Genomic DNA, 17,108 nt, shown 5'->3' on the forward strand with positions numbered 1-17,108 from the left:
TTCTCTTTCCATAGCCCTTGAACATTCAGGAGGGGTTAAGCTCCGTATTGCTTTCAATTAACTTGCTAAAAATTAGTTCCTCCCTTGTTCCTAGGAAGTGCCAGTGGTGATTATGAGCTAAGCCTTTTGCCTACGTACTCATTTCTGTTGCTTTCCATTTGGAAGAGGTTTTAATTCCCTGTGGATTTCAGATGATTGACCCAGAGAGAAAGCTGAGTCTGTGTGACAATATGGTCTTCAGTTACCACTGCCAACACAAATAAATGGCTTCTTTCTAGCTCTATCATAAGTAATCTGAGTGGAATTCAGATTTTTGATAGACTTCAAAAAAATCCCATACATGAAACAATACACTGTTTAAAAAGCAAATCAGATTTAAAGCAATAAAGAGACATTCTCTTTATCTTAGAGAATGTTTTTCTTTCCTGGTTTCAAAGTCAGAGTAAAAGGGAACCTTGAATTGTCCAGTTAAAATAAGGAAATTTACAACTTCATAGTTTACTTTTAAATTATGTTGATCAAGATGTAGTGATATCTGTACCTTTGTGTTTTATGCAGAAGACTGGCAAATGTGGAGAGCAAAATTACCAGCATTTGTTCATTAATGAAATCACATAAGATTATTGCCACATGTTTCTTTTGCAAGATATTGAGAAAAATATGCTCATTTTGATCCCTGTTGCCTGTGTTGAGCATAGGTGGTGTTCTTAAGCCAATTGTGAATACACAGCTCAGTCCATCTAAAGATTCTTACACAAGAAAGCCAACATCCTTGTCACAGTCTTTGAGTTAGACATTAACTCACATGTTAGCATTTAGATTTAATTCTTATTTTCTAAGATGCCAAGACACTCTAACATGCACTTGCCACCAACAGAAGTGTGAAAATTCAGTATGTCTGCAAACCAAGCTCTTCATTTAGCTACCCATAKATAGACTGAACTGTCAAACTGTAGGTACTTTATTTCTTTAAAATTGTTTGGTACTTATGAAAAGTAACATAAGACGTAAAACATATGTTGTATAAAGAAGTCACCTGCTAGTAATATTAAGAATGCAGTTGAAAGCACCGTATGTGGGGCTGCCTTGTTCATTCTCTGTGCTTTTTTCAATGCTTCACATCTCTGCTCTGAACCAAAGTAAAATCTGGAATATTACTGTGTAAGGTTGCATTAATGGTGCCACTCGATTCTAAGTTCTTTTCRGTTGGATCCATGTACTTTCAGCTCTGAAGCACTGTATGACATATTCAGGTTGTTTATGTTTAATATAGATGTAATATTTATTCTCTGATGACTCAGCTACAGTGCAGTAAGCCTCTAATTGCTGTCAGTTCCATWGGATTAAAATCAATAGTATCCACAAAATTACTAAGAGGTCAAATGAGAGATAACTTTTATTTTATTGTTATGGAGAAAATAGGCTAATTATAAGGAAAAACAAGTCTGTTTTCTTTTCTTTGCAGTGTTTAAATTTTGTCCTGGAAAAGTGCTAGAAAAAATAGTATTTTCTGTTCAAAGGCAAATGTGTTTGTGCTCAGAACAGTTAATTAGGAAACTTTCTCCTTAAGAAAACTTCAGTTCTTTAATGTTGCCAGTGTTACTAGAAGGTGGTTGTGTTTGCCAGGTAACACAAACACCATAAGTATACAAGAAGCACTAGATATATTTCTAAGTATTCTCCATTAATAAAGAGTTGCATGCTTTGTTTTTTTATTTCCTTCTTATTTTCTTTTTCAGTCCAAAGCTCTTCTTCAGTTGTCAAAGTGAGCATTTTGATTATGCAATTTACATGAATTCTTAAACTTCTTTTTACTTTCGTGAGACTAACCAAGTCTTTCATAGCCAATTCATTTTATTTGAAGAAAATTATCTTAAAAATGATGTATCACAAAGACATCTTTAGTAGCTTTGGAATTAACTTCTCTGCTGCTTAATAATAAAATACTCAAAAATTCTATTGATCACATTTTATTCTCTAGTTTATATTCTAAATGTTTATTAATAACATCATAAAACCAAATATTTTTAAAGCAAATTATTGTCTTTTCACACACAACAAAAAATGGCAGTAGTAGATATTTATGTTTGCAATATAGAAYAGTTTCTGTAATATTTGTTGTAAACGTATCATTTCTGTATACCTTTGGAAAAAGGTATACTTAGAGCTTTTCTCAAAGGTCAAGTTATTCTTTAAAATGTACTTTTTTCAACCTTTTTTTCTTGGTCTTTTAGACAAGCTCTGTGAGACTAAGGGCCTGAAATTGGGCTTCTGAGTTTGTAATTTTGAGACCATCTGGAAAGGGTTCAGAGCTGATGTTGATGACCAGGTCTCAAGGCCATCTGAAAGCTCTCCACCAATGGCTCTTATGTTGCAGATCCTCATGAAATCTGCTGTGGGGATCAGGTTAAAGATTTAATGTGTAACACAGGTTTTGAAATCATTATGGACCAGGAACATAACTGAAGTTAGGGTGGTACATAAAAATGGAGAAAAAAACAGGCACTCATTTTTAAAATCCTGGCCGTTAGCTATTTGCCTTCTGTGAAGTCACCAATTTTAGTTTTAAAAACATCTTGAGCAGCCACAAGTCATATGTAGTAGGTAGGTTTCTGGAGCTTTCCAGAATTACTGGATGTTCTGGCATATTGGGTCATTTGGTACCCAACTCTTTAGCTGCACTACCCAGAATGAGCATTGACAGCAAAATTTGTCTCACCCAGCTTCACATACATGAAATTCAGCAGGTCAGCCTAGGCTCACTGGGTGCAAATAGTCACATTAGTGGCATGATTTATCTGTGACTTGTTTTAGATAACTGCTTGAGATGGGGTGAAATCATGTCTTTCTCTTCATTGCTTATAAAAGAAATCTAGAGTGCCTGGCTCAGATGTAGGTATCTGCACTCAGTCTGCTGAAACCCATTCTGATTCTCTGCAATTACCCTTAGAAGAATTACACAGAGTGCACAATATTTAATGAAGTGTGTCAGTACTGAAATGTGTCAATGTACATTAAGTATTTTGCTGAGSGTATGGATTTCTCCAGCCCCTGAGACCAGAAAACTGTAAAATGATCTGAAGAGAATCATAAAACTGTTGCTTTAGTCCATGAGTTAAAAATCGTGCAAGACAATCACACAAGATACCTAAAGTACTATTGTACTTGAATCCATTAAAGAAACAACTCTGATTCCAACTTAAATTTTTCATATAAAACCTATTAAAATGCACTATATTGGTTAACTCACATTTTGCTCCATTTAACAAAAATCTCTGTTGCAGGTTACTTAGTTATAGAAAATCCATCAAGTAAGTTGATTAAAAATTTTTATATTGTGGTCATTGGTGAGTCTCAATGTGTGGTTCCTTCTATGTTTATTAGAAAAAACTCCAAGCCATGTATAAATCATAAAAGCATGACTAATTGCATGGTAACTGGAGAAATGCTTTCTCTCTCTCTGGGGTGAAGCCTGCATGTCTGTGTTTTAGCTTGGGAAGTAATACAGGGATATTTAAACTCCTTGGGGTTTAGAAACCATGTCATTATGTGAATGAGGTCACTGCAATATTTTATATGMCTAAAACCTTGCAATGTATAAAATGTTTTCTGTGCACCAAAGAAGTATTATGCACTTCAGAATGCAATGATAACTTTACAAAAATTCCATTAATATTGAAATGTTGCATTGAAGTGGTGTCATCTAAAAAAGGGCCATGTTACCCAGCACTAGTGTTAATTAACAACTTAAAAACTTGATAAGAAGAAACAATAGGGAGGGAGAAAATGTTTTTATTTCTATGTGATCAAAAATAAACCAAGCATTTAATAAGCAATTTATTCTTTTCTGTCTATAAATATCCATTGCTAGTTAACCTGAAAGTAGATGCTTTAAAGAACTGCGGTTAAATAAAAATTAAAAGCAATGACATTTTAAAATCCCCTGTAGGTTTCTAATTCCCCTGTCATTTCTTTCAGGCCAATAAGCAAGAAATCCTTCCTACAACATGTTGAAGAGCTTTGCACAAACAACAACCTAAAGTTTCAGGAAGAATTTTCGGTATGTTGCTAGCAGTTGTCACAACATCGCAAGACCTTCAGTAGTTTCATGTGTCACATTTCATGTCCATTTTAAGCAGACAGGGCCGTGAAGGATTCTGGCCTTGATAATCAATACCCAATTACCAGGTTGATTGTTTATAAAGTAATATTACACTGATTTGGATTGTGCACTCYACAGTGCAACCTGATGAGAATTATTCACCTAAGTGTCAGCAAAAGGTGATCTTCCCTAGATGTTCATCTTTGCAAGAACAGCGTAATATTTAAATGTTTTTACATATATAGTGATACATGTGTAGCTCAATTGTGGATAGTTTATTTAGCAATTCTCTGTCTGCATCTACAAAAATATGTTTCCAATAAGCTCATTTTCCTAGATGATGACTCCAAAAACACAATTGGCATTTAATTTGCAAAATGATCAAGCCCTGGTTGTATTGYCATGGACTTCAGGAGTATTTTTCGTTTGTTTCTTTCTAACTTTCTTCAGTGGAGATAGTGTAAAGTTTATGCAGTGTAGATTCTTCTTTACAAATAATAGGTCGTAYCCATCTTACTCTTGAGAATAGCATCTATCTAGCCACCAACATTCAAAATATGCATGACATTTATATAATACAAATATGATTTCAAATTTAAACCTTAAAATTTTCACTMTTTTTGTTAAGCAACCTTTTTAAGGATATCACTTTTTCTCAACAATCTCTGCTCTTTCTGTTGTTTCAGAACCTTTACCTTCATTATTTCTAACATTTAAAGTCATTTGCTCTCACAAAAATAATTTGTCAGTCTCTGGTGACTTTATTATTTTGGATTTATAGATTTATTATGAATTASTTAACATTTGGATTACCAAAAATGAAACCTCAACAATTGCCTTTTCTTCTGCTAGATTATAATATTTCAGTGTCTAAGGGAAAAACAACAGAAGTGTGAAAAGATTAATGATATTTCCTACAGGTTTTTGGTTATGCTCTTTAAATAGAATTGGTCTGGATTTAATAATAAAGAGCACCATAAAAATCTCTGAGCAATAAAGTAGGGAGAACTATTTTTTTTTCCAAGTGGGTCATTTCACTTGAACAAGAGTGATTATAATTATATTATGCATGACTGAAGAGATGAAAAGCTTTACTAGCAGTAACATTTTCACATATTAATGTTTATCACTGAAAAGTTTCTGCTATTACATTTTTAGATGTGACCCAAACTGCAATAACTATTACAGCACTGTAATGCCTTAAAACTTAAAAAAAAAAAAAAATAAAAAAAAAAATAAAAAAGTAATAGCATTTTATCAAGCTAGACAAATACAAGTAGGTGAAATCTCATTCAGCTAAATAATTTAGTTAAATTATGGAGTCAATTTATAATCAACAGTTTTATATGTCCTTTGGACTTCCATTTTGCTCCTCACTGAGCTTCAATTTCCCATTTCCAGAGTAGTGGTGTCTTCTCAGATGGTTTGTCCAAGAGCAAGCAGAATTGCAGGGTAGGTCTTTTCCTTGTTTGAGAGTGCATCTACAGCATCTGTAGCACCTGTATGAGATGAAGAGCAGGCTTCAAAATGCATTTCTGTGAAACAGTCTTAATGACCTTCATCATTTTCATCCCCATTCATGGCTTCAGTTTGACATAAATGACTCAAGACTCCTATATGTGTGTAGGAAAGTTGAGCTCAGCATATCAACCAATATTTAAAGTGCATAACAGCATAGTGCTTTGGCAGCTTGGACTCTCTGGCTATTTCCATGGTAGTAAATTCAAGCATACCAGAGGCTGGGCATAAGAAKATGATTATTTGCACTAACAAAGTGTTATCAAGTTCCCTGCCACAAATCAGGACTATTTCACCAAGATTCTGCCTATGTAATTCCAGRGTAGGCTTGGGTAGGGAGAATAGTCTATGGATCATTCCCAATAGGCTGTTTAAAAGTAATAGCACAGCTTGGGGGTTTTGCTAGCATAGATACCCCTCTATTTCAGCTAGTCTTGGGACCCAGGAACATTCCTGAGCCTATTTAATTTACTGGAGTGATATAGTCRTGTTGCCTAGAGATCTCCAGAGTGCGATTGCAGTCCTCATGGGAAAGTGGGTTCATGTGTCAAGCTAAAGAGAAGAGAATCTGGATTGGAGAATGGATCAAAAGCCATGGCTGAGCAGAAAAGGCTGTCTAAAGAAACAGTGTGGAGCCACAGTAAATAATGGTGGGGACCACCTAACTTAAACTTCCAGTTTTCTGGATGGTTCATTTATCTCTTAATAAGTTTGGGAAGTCAAGTTTCCTAGTAACTGGTAAATCTCTGAAACAGAAATACTTCTATCAGTGTTTTATAATACATTGGGTCAGTACAAATAAAAAAGTGAAATGCTTCTAAATGTCACTGAAATGTCATGAAATTCTTCAGTAAACAGAATGAAAATGAATTATTTAAAAGGTTTGTGGGTCTGCAAAGAAATACAATTTCCACGACAAATTGTTTTTGAATACGAGAATGGAAATACTTTTTTCCCAATTCTGAAAATTTCCCATTTAGACTGAAATCCACACAGACGCAGAGAACCGGTACAAGACCTCTAAGCACTCGTTCAGCTATAAGAGCATCATTACAACAACAAATACTGCTCCTGTATTTTCTCTTTACTACAGAGTACTGTACAGCAGTATCACTTCTGTACTAACTGGCAAGCTTAAACTCACAGGAATGAGGCAACTGATGTGATGCAAGTTAAAGTTCATAGGCCGTGTATGTGATGAAGGCTGCCATGACCTTATTATACACCTGCAAATGCCACGGGCACTTTATCATGTTTCTTCCTCCCTGCAAAATCCAATGACAGAAATTCTGTGTGAGAGTTTCAGCTTTCTGAATARAGGAATTTTTCCAGCCTTGGCTATATTTAACTGTTCTTGTTGAATCCTGACAGGAATTCATAGAAGTCAGTCCACTGACTATGTCAGAGAAACTTCTTCAGCTTCGGTCATAGGATTATGGGTCTTTTTAAGGGATTGTTAAGAAAAAAAGAAGAGAAAGAACAGCAGTTGAAAAGGCAGAGAAGAAGTTCCTTGAGTATAGAAAAAATGATTCAAAGACAAAATTCTAAAATTCTACTTTAAAATATTAAAAACATTTTCTACAATATATTACAATCTTTTATTTAGTCTTTTATATTTGCTTCATATCTGTTGACCATATGGTTTAGTTCCTTAACTGAATAATAATATAAACTGAATAATGTCAACTTTTCATTTATAAGGAGATTTGAATTCTGAAATTATCCTTTCAGAAGAAGAGAGTAAAACCATAGGCTTTTACTTCTTACAAAGCTACAAATACTGAAAGAGACTCGAAATGCATGGACAGGACCTTGTTAATTTTCAAAGTGAGATGATTGTCTAGCTGTTCTGTGCAATTCTTCACCTAATTCTGTCCCAAAGGAAATATGTGCCAGAGATAACAAAAGACTACAGATCTGCTGACTTAAAGTCTTTTGTTTTTAACATGAAACTATCTTGCTCTTCTGTTGAGAAGCACTTGCATCTATACTATTAAGTATATAATTATAAAAGCTAGRTAGTTCTCATGCTTCAGACCTTGGATTTTTGTCAACTGGCAATAGATATTTCCCATAGGATAATATTGCACATGATATAGTTCATGGGTTTTGAGATCTCATCTGTATATCAGACATTTGCCATTTTAGGGAATAGCATATCAGACTGTTGATTTGGTTCATTATGTCGGTTTTTAAATTATTGTATTTTATTGACATTTTTATTCAAAATATGATGTTCTTAATATGTAAGCACATCAAAATTCTTCAAATACAACTGAYAAAATACTAGAATTAAAAGTAAAAGAAGGATCACTGAAATAAAAAAATACTCCTGCTTTTTCCATTATTCATGTCCCATCTTTTTTTCACTTTTTTTTTCCATATTATTTGCTCATTACATTTTATTTTTCAAAAGGAAACTGTGCCAAGTACTTGGATAAGAGTATTCAAACATAATCACAGAATCACAGAATCTTAAAGGTTGGAAGGGACCTCTAGAGACCATCTAGTCCAACCTTGCTGCTCAAGCAGGCACACCTAGAGCATGTGGAACTACCTTGAACTGTACAGCTCTCTGTTCTACATTTAGAAGCAATCCATATAGAGATTAGTCAGAAAGTAGAAAACAAAGGTCAGTGGATTACATAGCAAAAGTAGGAATATTTTGTTTATACAGACGCAAAGCAATAGACAGATCTCTTTTATATCTTGGGTAAGAGTTGAAGGAAACTTGCACGTAACATTTGCCATAAAAGGACAATTATTACTAGTCAAGTTCTTGATAAAACAGGAACAGAACAAGGTGGTTGTTAAATTCTGATTTCTTTAAATGTTTTCTATACTCTCATCCCCATTGTAGGATCACCACATTAATAAGTTGCCTCCAATAACAAGCAATGAAATTGTTTTCACTCTTTTACTCAGCTTGGCAAATTGTACATATTTATGTATGCACATAGCCCCATCAAAAATTCCTTAATATAAAAGATTTACCCATTTCTGTCCTTGAGTAATAGAATTAATGACTGGCTATGAAACTGTGAGCCAAGCAAAAATAACTTCCCACCCCTTTCAGAAATGCCCTGTGAACAATAACTGATTGCCAGTTGTCTTGACTTGATTAAACCTTCATCAGTTCTCAGGTTGTGCTCAGCTCTCCCAAGCTCCAGGCGTTAGGAAAAGGCGAGATTCAGAAATAGACCTGAGCAGTAGGACATGGTTACATTGTATGAGACTTCAGGAAAAGGCAGGGRAAAAAAAAACACAAAAGAAGTGATAGATAAGCTGCTGTTATCCAGACTTTTCAGGTTTAAGTTCACATAAGGTTTGACTGTTCAACCTGACAGTGTTTTCTGCAGTGCTGCATCTGCGAGTRCAGGGACGACAGTGCAGTGAAATCCTCCTGTAATGTTTCCAGCTGTTCTTATAAATGCCATGTGCTGCAGAACTAAAGAAGCCTTCCTCTCATTAGGGTGCTTGTCTCAGAGGAAACTGTTATTGATCCATTTTTGGTATTTATTGCTGGTAAAACGCAAAGAGTTGCTAACAAGTAATTATTCCTTCACAGGAGCTTCCCAAGTTTCTTGAAGACCTCGCTTCAACTGATGCCGATCTGCCTTGGAACAGGTCTAAGAATCGCTTCCCAAACATAAAGCCATGTATGTGTGTTTTCTAATCAACTCCTCCATTTGCTCCCTCCCTACAACAGTATGGTATATATTTSGAATGCAACTGTATTCTTGTTTGATCTGTCTTTGACAGGTTAATGCAATGATGTCTGCATTATGAAATTCCAAATTTCTGTCAAACATTCTACGCTTTTGTTTTCATTTGTGTTCTTGTCTTAAAGAAAATAACTTTTAGAGAAAGTAGCTTTCAACTTGCTCTCACAGGCTTTAAAATGCAGGTGCAAGAAACCACAGGCTGACTAGCTTCTTGGCTTTGTAATTCAACCCATGTAGCAAACTCTTTAACATTCTTCCTGTTTTCTCCTTTTACTGAGAAGTAGATTTTTCAAACATATAAAATCCACATGTTTGTCCATTCAGCTACCCCAGAAGCCTGGGTATGCTTTCTTCTGGATACGTGTAAATGTGCTGCAAGGGTTCATAGAAGATCAGAGTGAGTGTATGATAACTTATAAGCCAAGGCTAGATTTTATCACAGGAGACAGCAGTCTGTCTCTCTGTACTCAACACTGCTTCATTTTTCAGTTAATAAGACAAGAAATGTCATTATTATTTTAAGCATTAGCTGTGATGTGAGATGGGGAGCATGGCATTCCTTGGTTAATAATGCTACATTCTGTGCTATTAGCTTTTCAGAACAGCTGCTACTGTTATCTACTGCTTTGCTCAACACATATTCTAAATTACAGTCACTAAAAATCATATTCATGGGATGCAATAAAATATAGATTCAAAATATAGTTGAGTTTCATAAATCTTTAACTTTTAATTCTTTTTTTTTTAATCATGTTGAAGACCAAYCATCAACTCTTGGAATGTTTGTTTTCAGCATTTACTTATTCACCTATGACATCTTTCCTGTTTTTCATCATTTCTACATACTCACCATGGGCCTAGATCAGAAGCTCTCACTCATTCTTTATTTAGTCTTTTTTCAACTGATCTTTTCTATAATAATGAGTTTGCCTTAAATAAAGAAGATTTTTTTAAAGTGGCACAATCTGGCTGAAGTACATAGGAATGACCTTGGCATCAAGTATATAGCTAAGATTGTTAGTCTCCTTATTCTGTTGTCTGATTCATATGSAGGTGCCTGTGCTGAAACAGCGTCCCTCAAAGAAAACTGGTTGCTTTCAGTCACAGGATCCTCCCAAACATGTCAGATTTGACTTGGGGGTTACCTATCATTTAAAATATGTATGTATTAAAACATATCTGGGACATTAAAGGATTACTGTACAATAATAGACATAGATTAAGTAACCGTTTTAATAGTGTTCTACTGTATTAACTGGTTTTTTCTTAACAACACTAACATTATTTTTGAATTCTTAGCACTCCAGGGTTATTGGTTACAGTGCCTGTGATTAAACAAACATTTTATTTAACTAGACTTTGCTTTCATGTTAGATAACAACAACAGAGTAAAGCTGATGCCTGATGCTGGTATTCCTGGATCTGACTACATTAATGCCAGCTATGTATCTGTAAGTAGAAAGTCTCTCTTTTTTCTTTCTATTTTTATTTCCTTGTGTAAGGGAGAGTAAAAAAAAAAAAATAGGACATTCAATAAGAATGAGATTGTAATTTTTCATTCATTACATTGCAGTTGCTGTATTGGTGTGGTGGTGATTGTGTGACATTGAACATAACTAGTAAAAAAAATATAAAGTCTCCCATTTTCATTACTACACAAGGATTTTCTGTAAAAATCAAAATTGTGACCAACAAATTACTTAATGTAGAATTGGCTCACACTGTCTTCATACAAGACAACTTTGGAATTTCCACTGAGTTCAACTGTTTGTCATTATTTTGTGTCTTGATTTGAAGGTTGGAGCTGTTATATGTGAACAGGGCAATATAAAGATCCTGAACAGTTTCATAGCAATAGCTAACAATTTAGAAGAGAAGGAATTTGCATGCCCTTATTATTTTATGAAAATTGTGTTGGAGAAAAGTGCAAATGTGTTTCTTGAGGAAGCATCTAATATGCTATGTTTCAGTCTTGGCTTCCTAGACCTTCCATTTTCTAATTGTGTTCCCAGTAAATTCTTTCCTTTTTCTGTCTCTAGTCTTGTMTATCTTGATTTTGTCCTCTTGAAGCTCAAAATATTACTCATATTAAAATTGTGCATTTATTTTATTGTAGCAATCACTAGTGATCTTGAGATTGCTACAGCACTGAACAAACACTCAGCAAGACATGCAGACTGTAGCTTAAATAGATGGCACAATGGCAAGTAGAAATAAAGAGTTATTTCTCAGGTAACTGAGATGGTTTTGTTCACAGGGAATTGGCAGCAGAGCTGAGAATGGGTATTTTACCTCAACAGCATCTTCCTTTCCCATTAGCAAAAGTTACTTATTCCCTGTATATAGAATTTCCTGATTCTGACAGGTAGATGAAAAGAATAGCCATGCCACATTGCTCATTGGATCTGGAACTACACACAGGGCTTCTGAGAAGGGGACTGGATATATTGGAGCATAGTTTGGACTTTACCCTGCCTCTCTCTAGCTACCAAGCCAAGGCTTAGACACAGAGCACTAACAGCAACCTCCAAAAAAAAAAAAAAAAAAAAAAAATCTATAGGAAGAGCCACAGCTGCAGAGCATCCCCTGCTGAGATTTTCTGTGTTTTTAGTGCATATAGGCATCTCACTTTTGGTCACCATTCATCAATGAATGGACAGCTGTAATGTTATCATTTCTCTGGGCTTTAGCCCAGAGAAGCTTTGACCTCTCAATGCTGGATTTGTGGATGTTTAAATGTATTTGTGGATATTTAAATATATAAGTGCATATAGTTGTAAACATGCAATGTGTGTATAAGTAACTCAACTGTGAGTCTTGTAACCCTGAATTAGAGTTCCTCACCTCACTCTTAAACTAGGATTAACATACTTTCGCACTGACACCTGTTTTATATATTATAGGTTTGGTAACAGGCAGCTGTGAATTATAGGGCTGTAATTCCAGCAAGGAGCTTTGGTGGTGCTATAAACAGCAGCTTTTTGGAGCAACAAGCAGAATTTTGTGACACCATAGACTGCCGACTCTGCTGCATAAAATCATTTTTATTATTATTATTTTAAGTCTTGTATTGTGCTTAGCATTCTATCAGGTACCTTTAGTTTCCTTAAGAAAACATAGATCCAAGAGAACATGTGTTCTGCATTTACAATTTTTTTCAACAAAATCCTTTTTATACTAATTTACAGTTCAAAATTATTATTAAACAGGAGAAAGAAACACTAAAAAAAAATCCACCTTCTCGGAGGCATCTCAAAGACCTTCTGTCACAGCCTCATTTGCTTGAGTAGGTTCCATCCCTAATTTWCAGCATATCCCTGCGCATCACTGAACCAAGAGGTCATCAGTGTGATGCGTAGCTTGCAAAAGCACTTGCATCGCTCCTCAGTTCTCTGGGCCCCACTGCTCCTTAGCACTATTTTAATTCTGCTGTGTCGGTCTCTTCCTGACACAGTTCTTTGTGGCCTCATGCTGGATCTGCTGTAAGWCTCACACAAAGAGTTAGATATTTTTTAATGAGAGTTACGGACCATGATGTCCATGTAATTCTCCTGCTAAAAGAAGACACTTTTATTAGGGTGGTGTATTCAAAACATTATTAGAGCATTGGTTCATAACTGCTTTACACAGTGGGAAAAATATTGCCATAACTCTCTTATACTTCCATGGGCACCTGCCATGCAGTGATGAGCAGCCCTGTGATGGTCCCTTTAGTTTGTCTGACAGGGTTTCATCCACAGTCATATGCAAGCTCTTTTTTCCCTCATCAACCATTATGTATTATTTTTTTTTTTCTTCTCAGGGCTATTTATGTCCAAATGAGTTTATCGCAACTCAGGGACCGTTACCAGGAACAGTGGGTGATTTCTGGAGAATGGTGTGGGAGACAAGAGCAAGAACACTAGTGATGCTTACACAGTGCTTTGAGAAAGGTCGGGTAAGTTACTGGTGCACTGATGGACAGCGTTTGGTATTATTGTGTAGGTAGTTTCTGTTAGGTTTGTACATGATCATTAATAATTAGCACTCATCTTCCTGCAGATAAGATGTCATCAGTACTGGCCAGAAGATAATAAACCAGTGACTGTGTTTGGGGATATAGTGATTACTAAGTTGATGGAAGATACTCAAATGGACTGGACCATCAGAGATCTGAAAATTGAAAGGGTAAGTCAAAACTGGAAGCTGGTTGATTAAAACACCTCTAGTGCTTTGAAGGATATGACATGAGCCCTATTCCATTCATCTAACCTTCAATATTCTTCCTGTAATCCTAAATATGTATGTGCCACCTGGTTTTCCTGAGCATTTTGTGTTCATTCTTTCTCTTTTTGTGAGAATTTTCTCCAGTGTCAGTAACAAAGATCTCAGATACATGGCCCATGTGCTACGAAGGGCTTATCAAGGTTACTGAATCTGGTAGGAGGCGAAGTTTCTATTTGGACACCTCAGTTGTCTCTTCTAGAAAGGAGTAATCCTAACCGTTCTGGGATCAGACAAATCCCTTTGAATCTATCCCTCTCACATGAAAGGGCAGGAGTCTCTGGTGCAGCGCAGCTGTTCTGCCCTGTACCACCAGCAGTACCGGCCTCCACCCCCAGGAGAGCCGCCCAGGATGAATGAGAGTCATCAGAATTTCTCCCACTCACTGTGCAGGGAAGGGTGGTAGCGATGGCGGGTAGAGTGATAATCTTTGTCATGATCCACAACTATAATTTCCACCCTTTGGAAAAATCAGCAACCAGCAGAAGCCAGACTGTTGGCCGGCGACTTTGGAAAGGAATCCTGGACAAAACGACCCAATATGGAGCCCGTCTTCTTTCGCACTCCCAGCGTTGCCCTGTGCCGCATGCAGAGCAGCCAGGTCCTAGGACRTGAGCTCAGCTATCCAAACATAAAGATGCAGCACCCGCCTGGGACATGCGCACGTGGCAAAAGGAACGTGCCACTTCTTAGGTGACTCTCTGAGGTGTCAGCCCACAATGGCACACTGTGCACGTAGCACGGGTCAATGGCACAGTGAGAGAAGATAAACTGCTTTCTGCAGCTTACATAAGACACAGAGTAGTCAAAGCTGGTGAAAGGGACTCTTTAGATTAAAAATACGTGCCAGCAAAATATGAAATCACATGTGCAAAGCATGTGAGGCCAGAAAGAAAACAAGGCAGAACCTGAATTGTCCAAGTGCTACATCTCCAGGAATTATGCCATTAAATGTGCCATATCACTGCTTATAGAGCTGTGCTTCCTCTTGTACTCAGAAATGGATGGGTTCTTCATGATCTTCCTGTGCAAGAAGGAAACCTGTAGGAGCAAATAATTCACAGTTATTTAATAACACAGACCAAACGTATTACGCATAATTGTTCACATGACCTTCAAAAACCTGGAAAAATAAATAGAATAAAATTTTTAAGATCAGTCTTAATTTTAAGACACCATCTCTGACTGTTCATTAACTGACTCATCAGTTCACGAGTAACAGGTTGTTAAGCACTGAAACTGTATTGTGCTGAAATTTTGTTACTTTGTTGTCATGTTTTTATAAATTTGTATAAGGGAATTCAAATGCTTTTCCCTGGATGCTGGTTCAACAGGATATTGGACTAGACAGGCCTTCGACCTGATCCAGTGCTTTTATTCTTTTGTTCTTTTATTCTTTCTAATTTAGAAATTTAGAATTTAGAACAAATTTTTTTGAGTTACTGTTGCTGCTACTCTGATTAAGGGGACATTGAACACAAAGAAAATGTATATATTTACCAACATATTATGTCTATCTTGGCCATGCTGGATCAGAGCTAGAATAACTATTCTAATGGTTTTAACCATTCCAGTGCAGAGTAACCTTCTCCTAAATGAATATCTACCTAGTCCATTAAATTTCTAGACAAACCATAGAAACTTCAACCTGCAACCTACAGATGACACTGATATAGGAACAAAAGTCAAATGCAGCGTGCTTGCTTCTTGAAGTCATCAGCACGTCCTCAAAACAGACTTGATGTCATCTCCCTCAAAAAAAATGCAATGAAACGTGTGCTCCACACATTATTCCTTGATATATCTGATAATTGTAAGACTGTTCTGAGTTTCTTTTTTTTTATAAATGAAATTGCTGAGAAGCTTTCATGGCTGCATCTTCATTCATAGCTCTGATAAAAAAAAAAAAAAAAAAAAAAGATAATAATGTCTTCTTCTGTATTTTCCAGCATGGAGACTGCATGATGGTGCGGCAGTGCAACTTCACATCCTGGCCAGAACATGGAGTCCCCGAAACTACTGCACCAATTATCCATTTTGTAAAACTTATCCGTGCCAGCCGAGCACATGATACCACACCAATGGTGGTTCACTGCAGGTAAACATCTTCACCAAAGCATTATTGAGTACCTGACCTTTTTAAGTGCACACCAGCACTCAAAGAAGCTGCCAAACAAGAGCACAGGATGCTCACAGTACGGCTGTAGCGTGAGCAGCAGGGTAGGGTTCTCTAGCCATGCTCTATAGTCTTTTCTAGGAGATAAAATACTGAAGTCCRTTCTATCTACTCATGGAAATCCCATCAAGGTGATGTCTGTTAACTCAGTTAGATTTAACTCAGTTAAGAGTTAACTCAGTGATTTCCACGTGGTCATTAGATTTATCTCAGATTTCTTCTTTATTGTCAGCAGAGGAATAACATTGATTTATTGATTTTTAATGACTTTTAATACAATTAAGAAATACTACTCAGAATTGCATTCAAAATGAACTCGTCACATTAGTGCAAGGAAGAAACTGGAAGCCAGAGGGAATGACAAATTGAAATAGGCGTCAAATGTCAGATTTCAAACTTGGATGCTGGTAAAAAGCTAAAATCTGTATTTAGGCTCCTAAACAAATGACCTGGTGGCTAGAGGTGTTCAGCTGTCATAGTCCCCATTGAAGTCATACTCAATAACCTTAAATTGTTATTTCGAAGCGTAGCCATGTGGGCAAGGCTAAATCTTCAGGAAGGTGCTGAGTGTATCCACTTTTTATATGCAGGTAAATGACTGACTGAGTGGGCACATCCAAATTAATGTTCCGAGACCTGGCCCCGGCTCCTTGCCTCAGCCTCATTCAGTGCAAGTCTGGAAATATGTGGAGGGAAAAGCTGATTTTAGTGCCACAAATCTCTAAATGTGTCCAGTGAGGCTATTATTGAGTCCTCTCTTATTTGCCCTCAGTGTCCTACTGGTATCAAAGCTGAGAAACCTCCTTCTTATTTTATTTGACTTTATCATTGACAGCTGGGTGTTTTCCTCTACTGCAGGGGCCAGAGAGAAGGTGTTTCCTCCTGTTGTAGGAGGCAAATATGGTCTTAGTGTGTTGAGGACACTTCTGCAGTGTGGAGTCTCTCTGTAATGAATCTTATCCCCTTTCCACAACACAGATACATGAAGGAACCAAAGTGGGCCAGTTATTCTGTCCATGCTGAAATTCAGGGTGACTGTAAAGCAGCAAYGTGTGTTCACATATCCAGAACACTCATTTCTTATATTCCACTTATTAGACCTTGTAGAATCAAGAGAATTCTGCTCTACATTTCCTGATTATMAGAAATTATATGCTCTGCCTTTTTTACATTGTTCTAAGAGCCTGGTATCAAATTTAAGAAGTCCTGTTCATTTCCAAATCTTTAAATAAAACAATGCTAACCACTGTGTATTCTACACACCTATCCTCCTTTTAAAATTATTTTCTTTTAATATTTTGTGCGATACTATGTTGTTTGTCTC

The 17,108-nt window shown here is 36.4% G+C and overlaps 1 protein-coding gene across 1 annotated transcript in view; it reads left to right on the plus strand.

Annotated features, from left to right (window-relative positions):
• Positions 1–17,108, plus strand: part of PTPRQ (protein tyrosine phosphatase, receptor type Q) — a 101,032-nt gene that overhangs the window by 79,702 nt on the left and 4,222 nt on the right. Inside the window, exons 36-42 of the mRNA XM_026049725.1 lie at positions 3,285–3,311; positions 3,979–4,060; positions 9,189–9,279; positions 10,720–10,796; positions 13,148–13,282; positions 13,387–13,512; positions 15,558–15,706. Coding sequence (XP_025905510.1) covers positions 3,285–3,311; positions 3,979–4,060; positions 9,189–9,279; positions 10,720–10,796; positions 13,148–13,282; positions 13,387–13,512; positions 15,558–15,706 — 687 coding nt within the window. The remainder of the gene's footprint in view (positions 1–3,284; positions 3,312–3,978; positions 4,061–9,188; positions 9,280–10,719; positions 10,797–13,147; positions 13,283–13,386; positions 13,513–15,557; positions 15,707–17,108) is intronic.

Source organism: Nothoprocta perdicaria, unplaced genomic scaffold, assembly GCF_003342845.1.
Source record: "Nothoprocta perdicaria isolate Ctin4 unplaced genomic scaffold, notPer1 scaffold_61, whole genome shotgun sequence".
Lineage (NCBI taxonomy): Eukaryota > Metazoa > Chordata > Aves > Tinamiformes > Tinamidae > Nothoprocta > Nothoprocta perdicaria.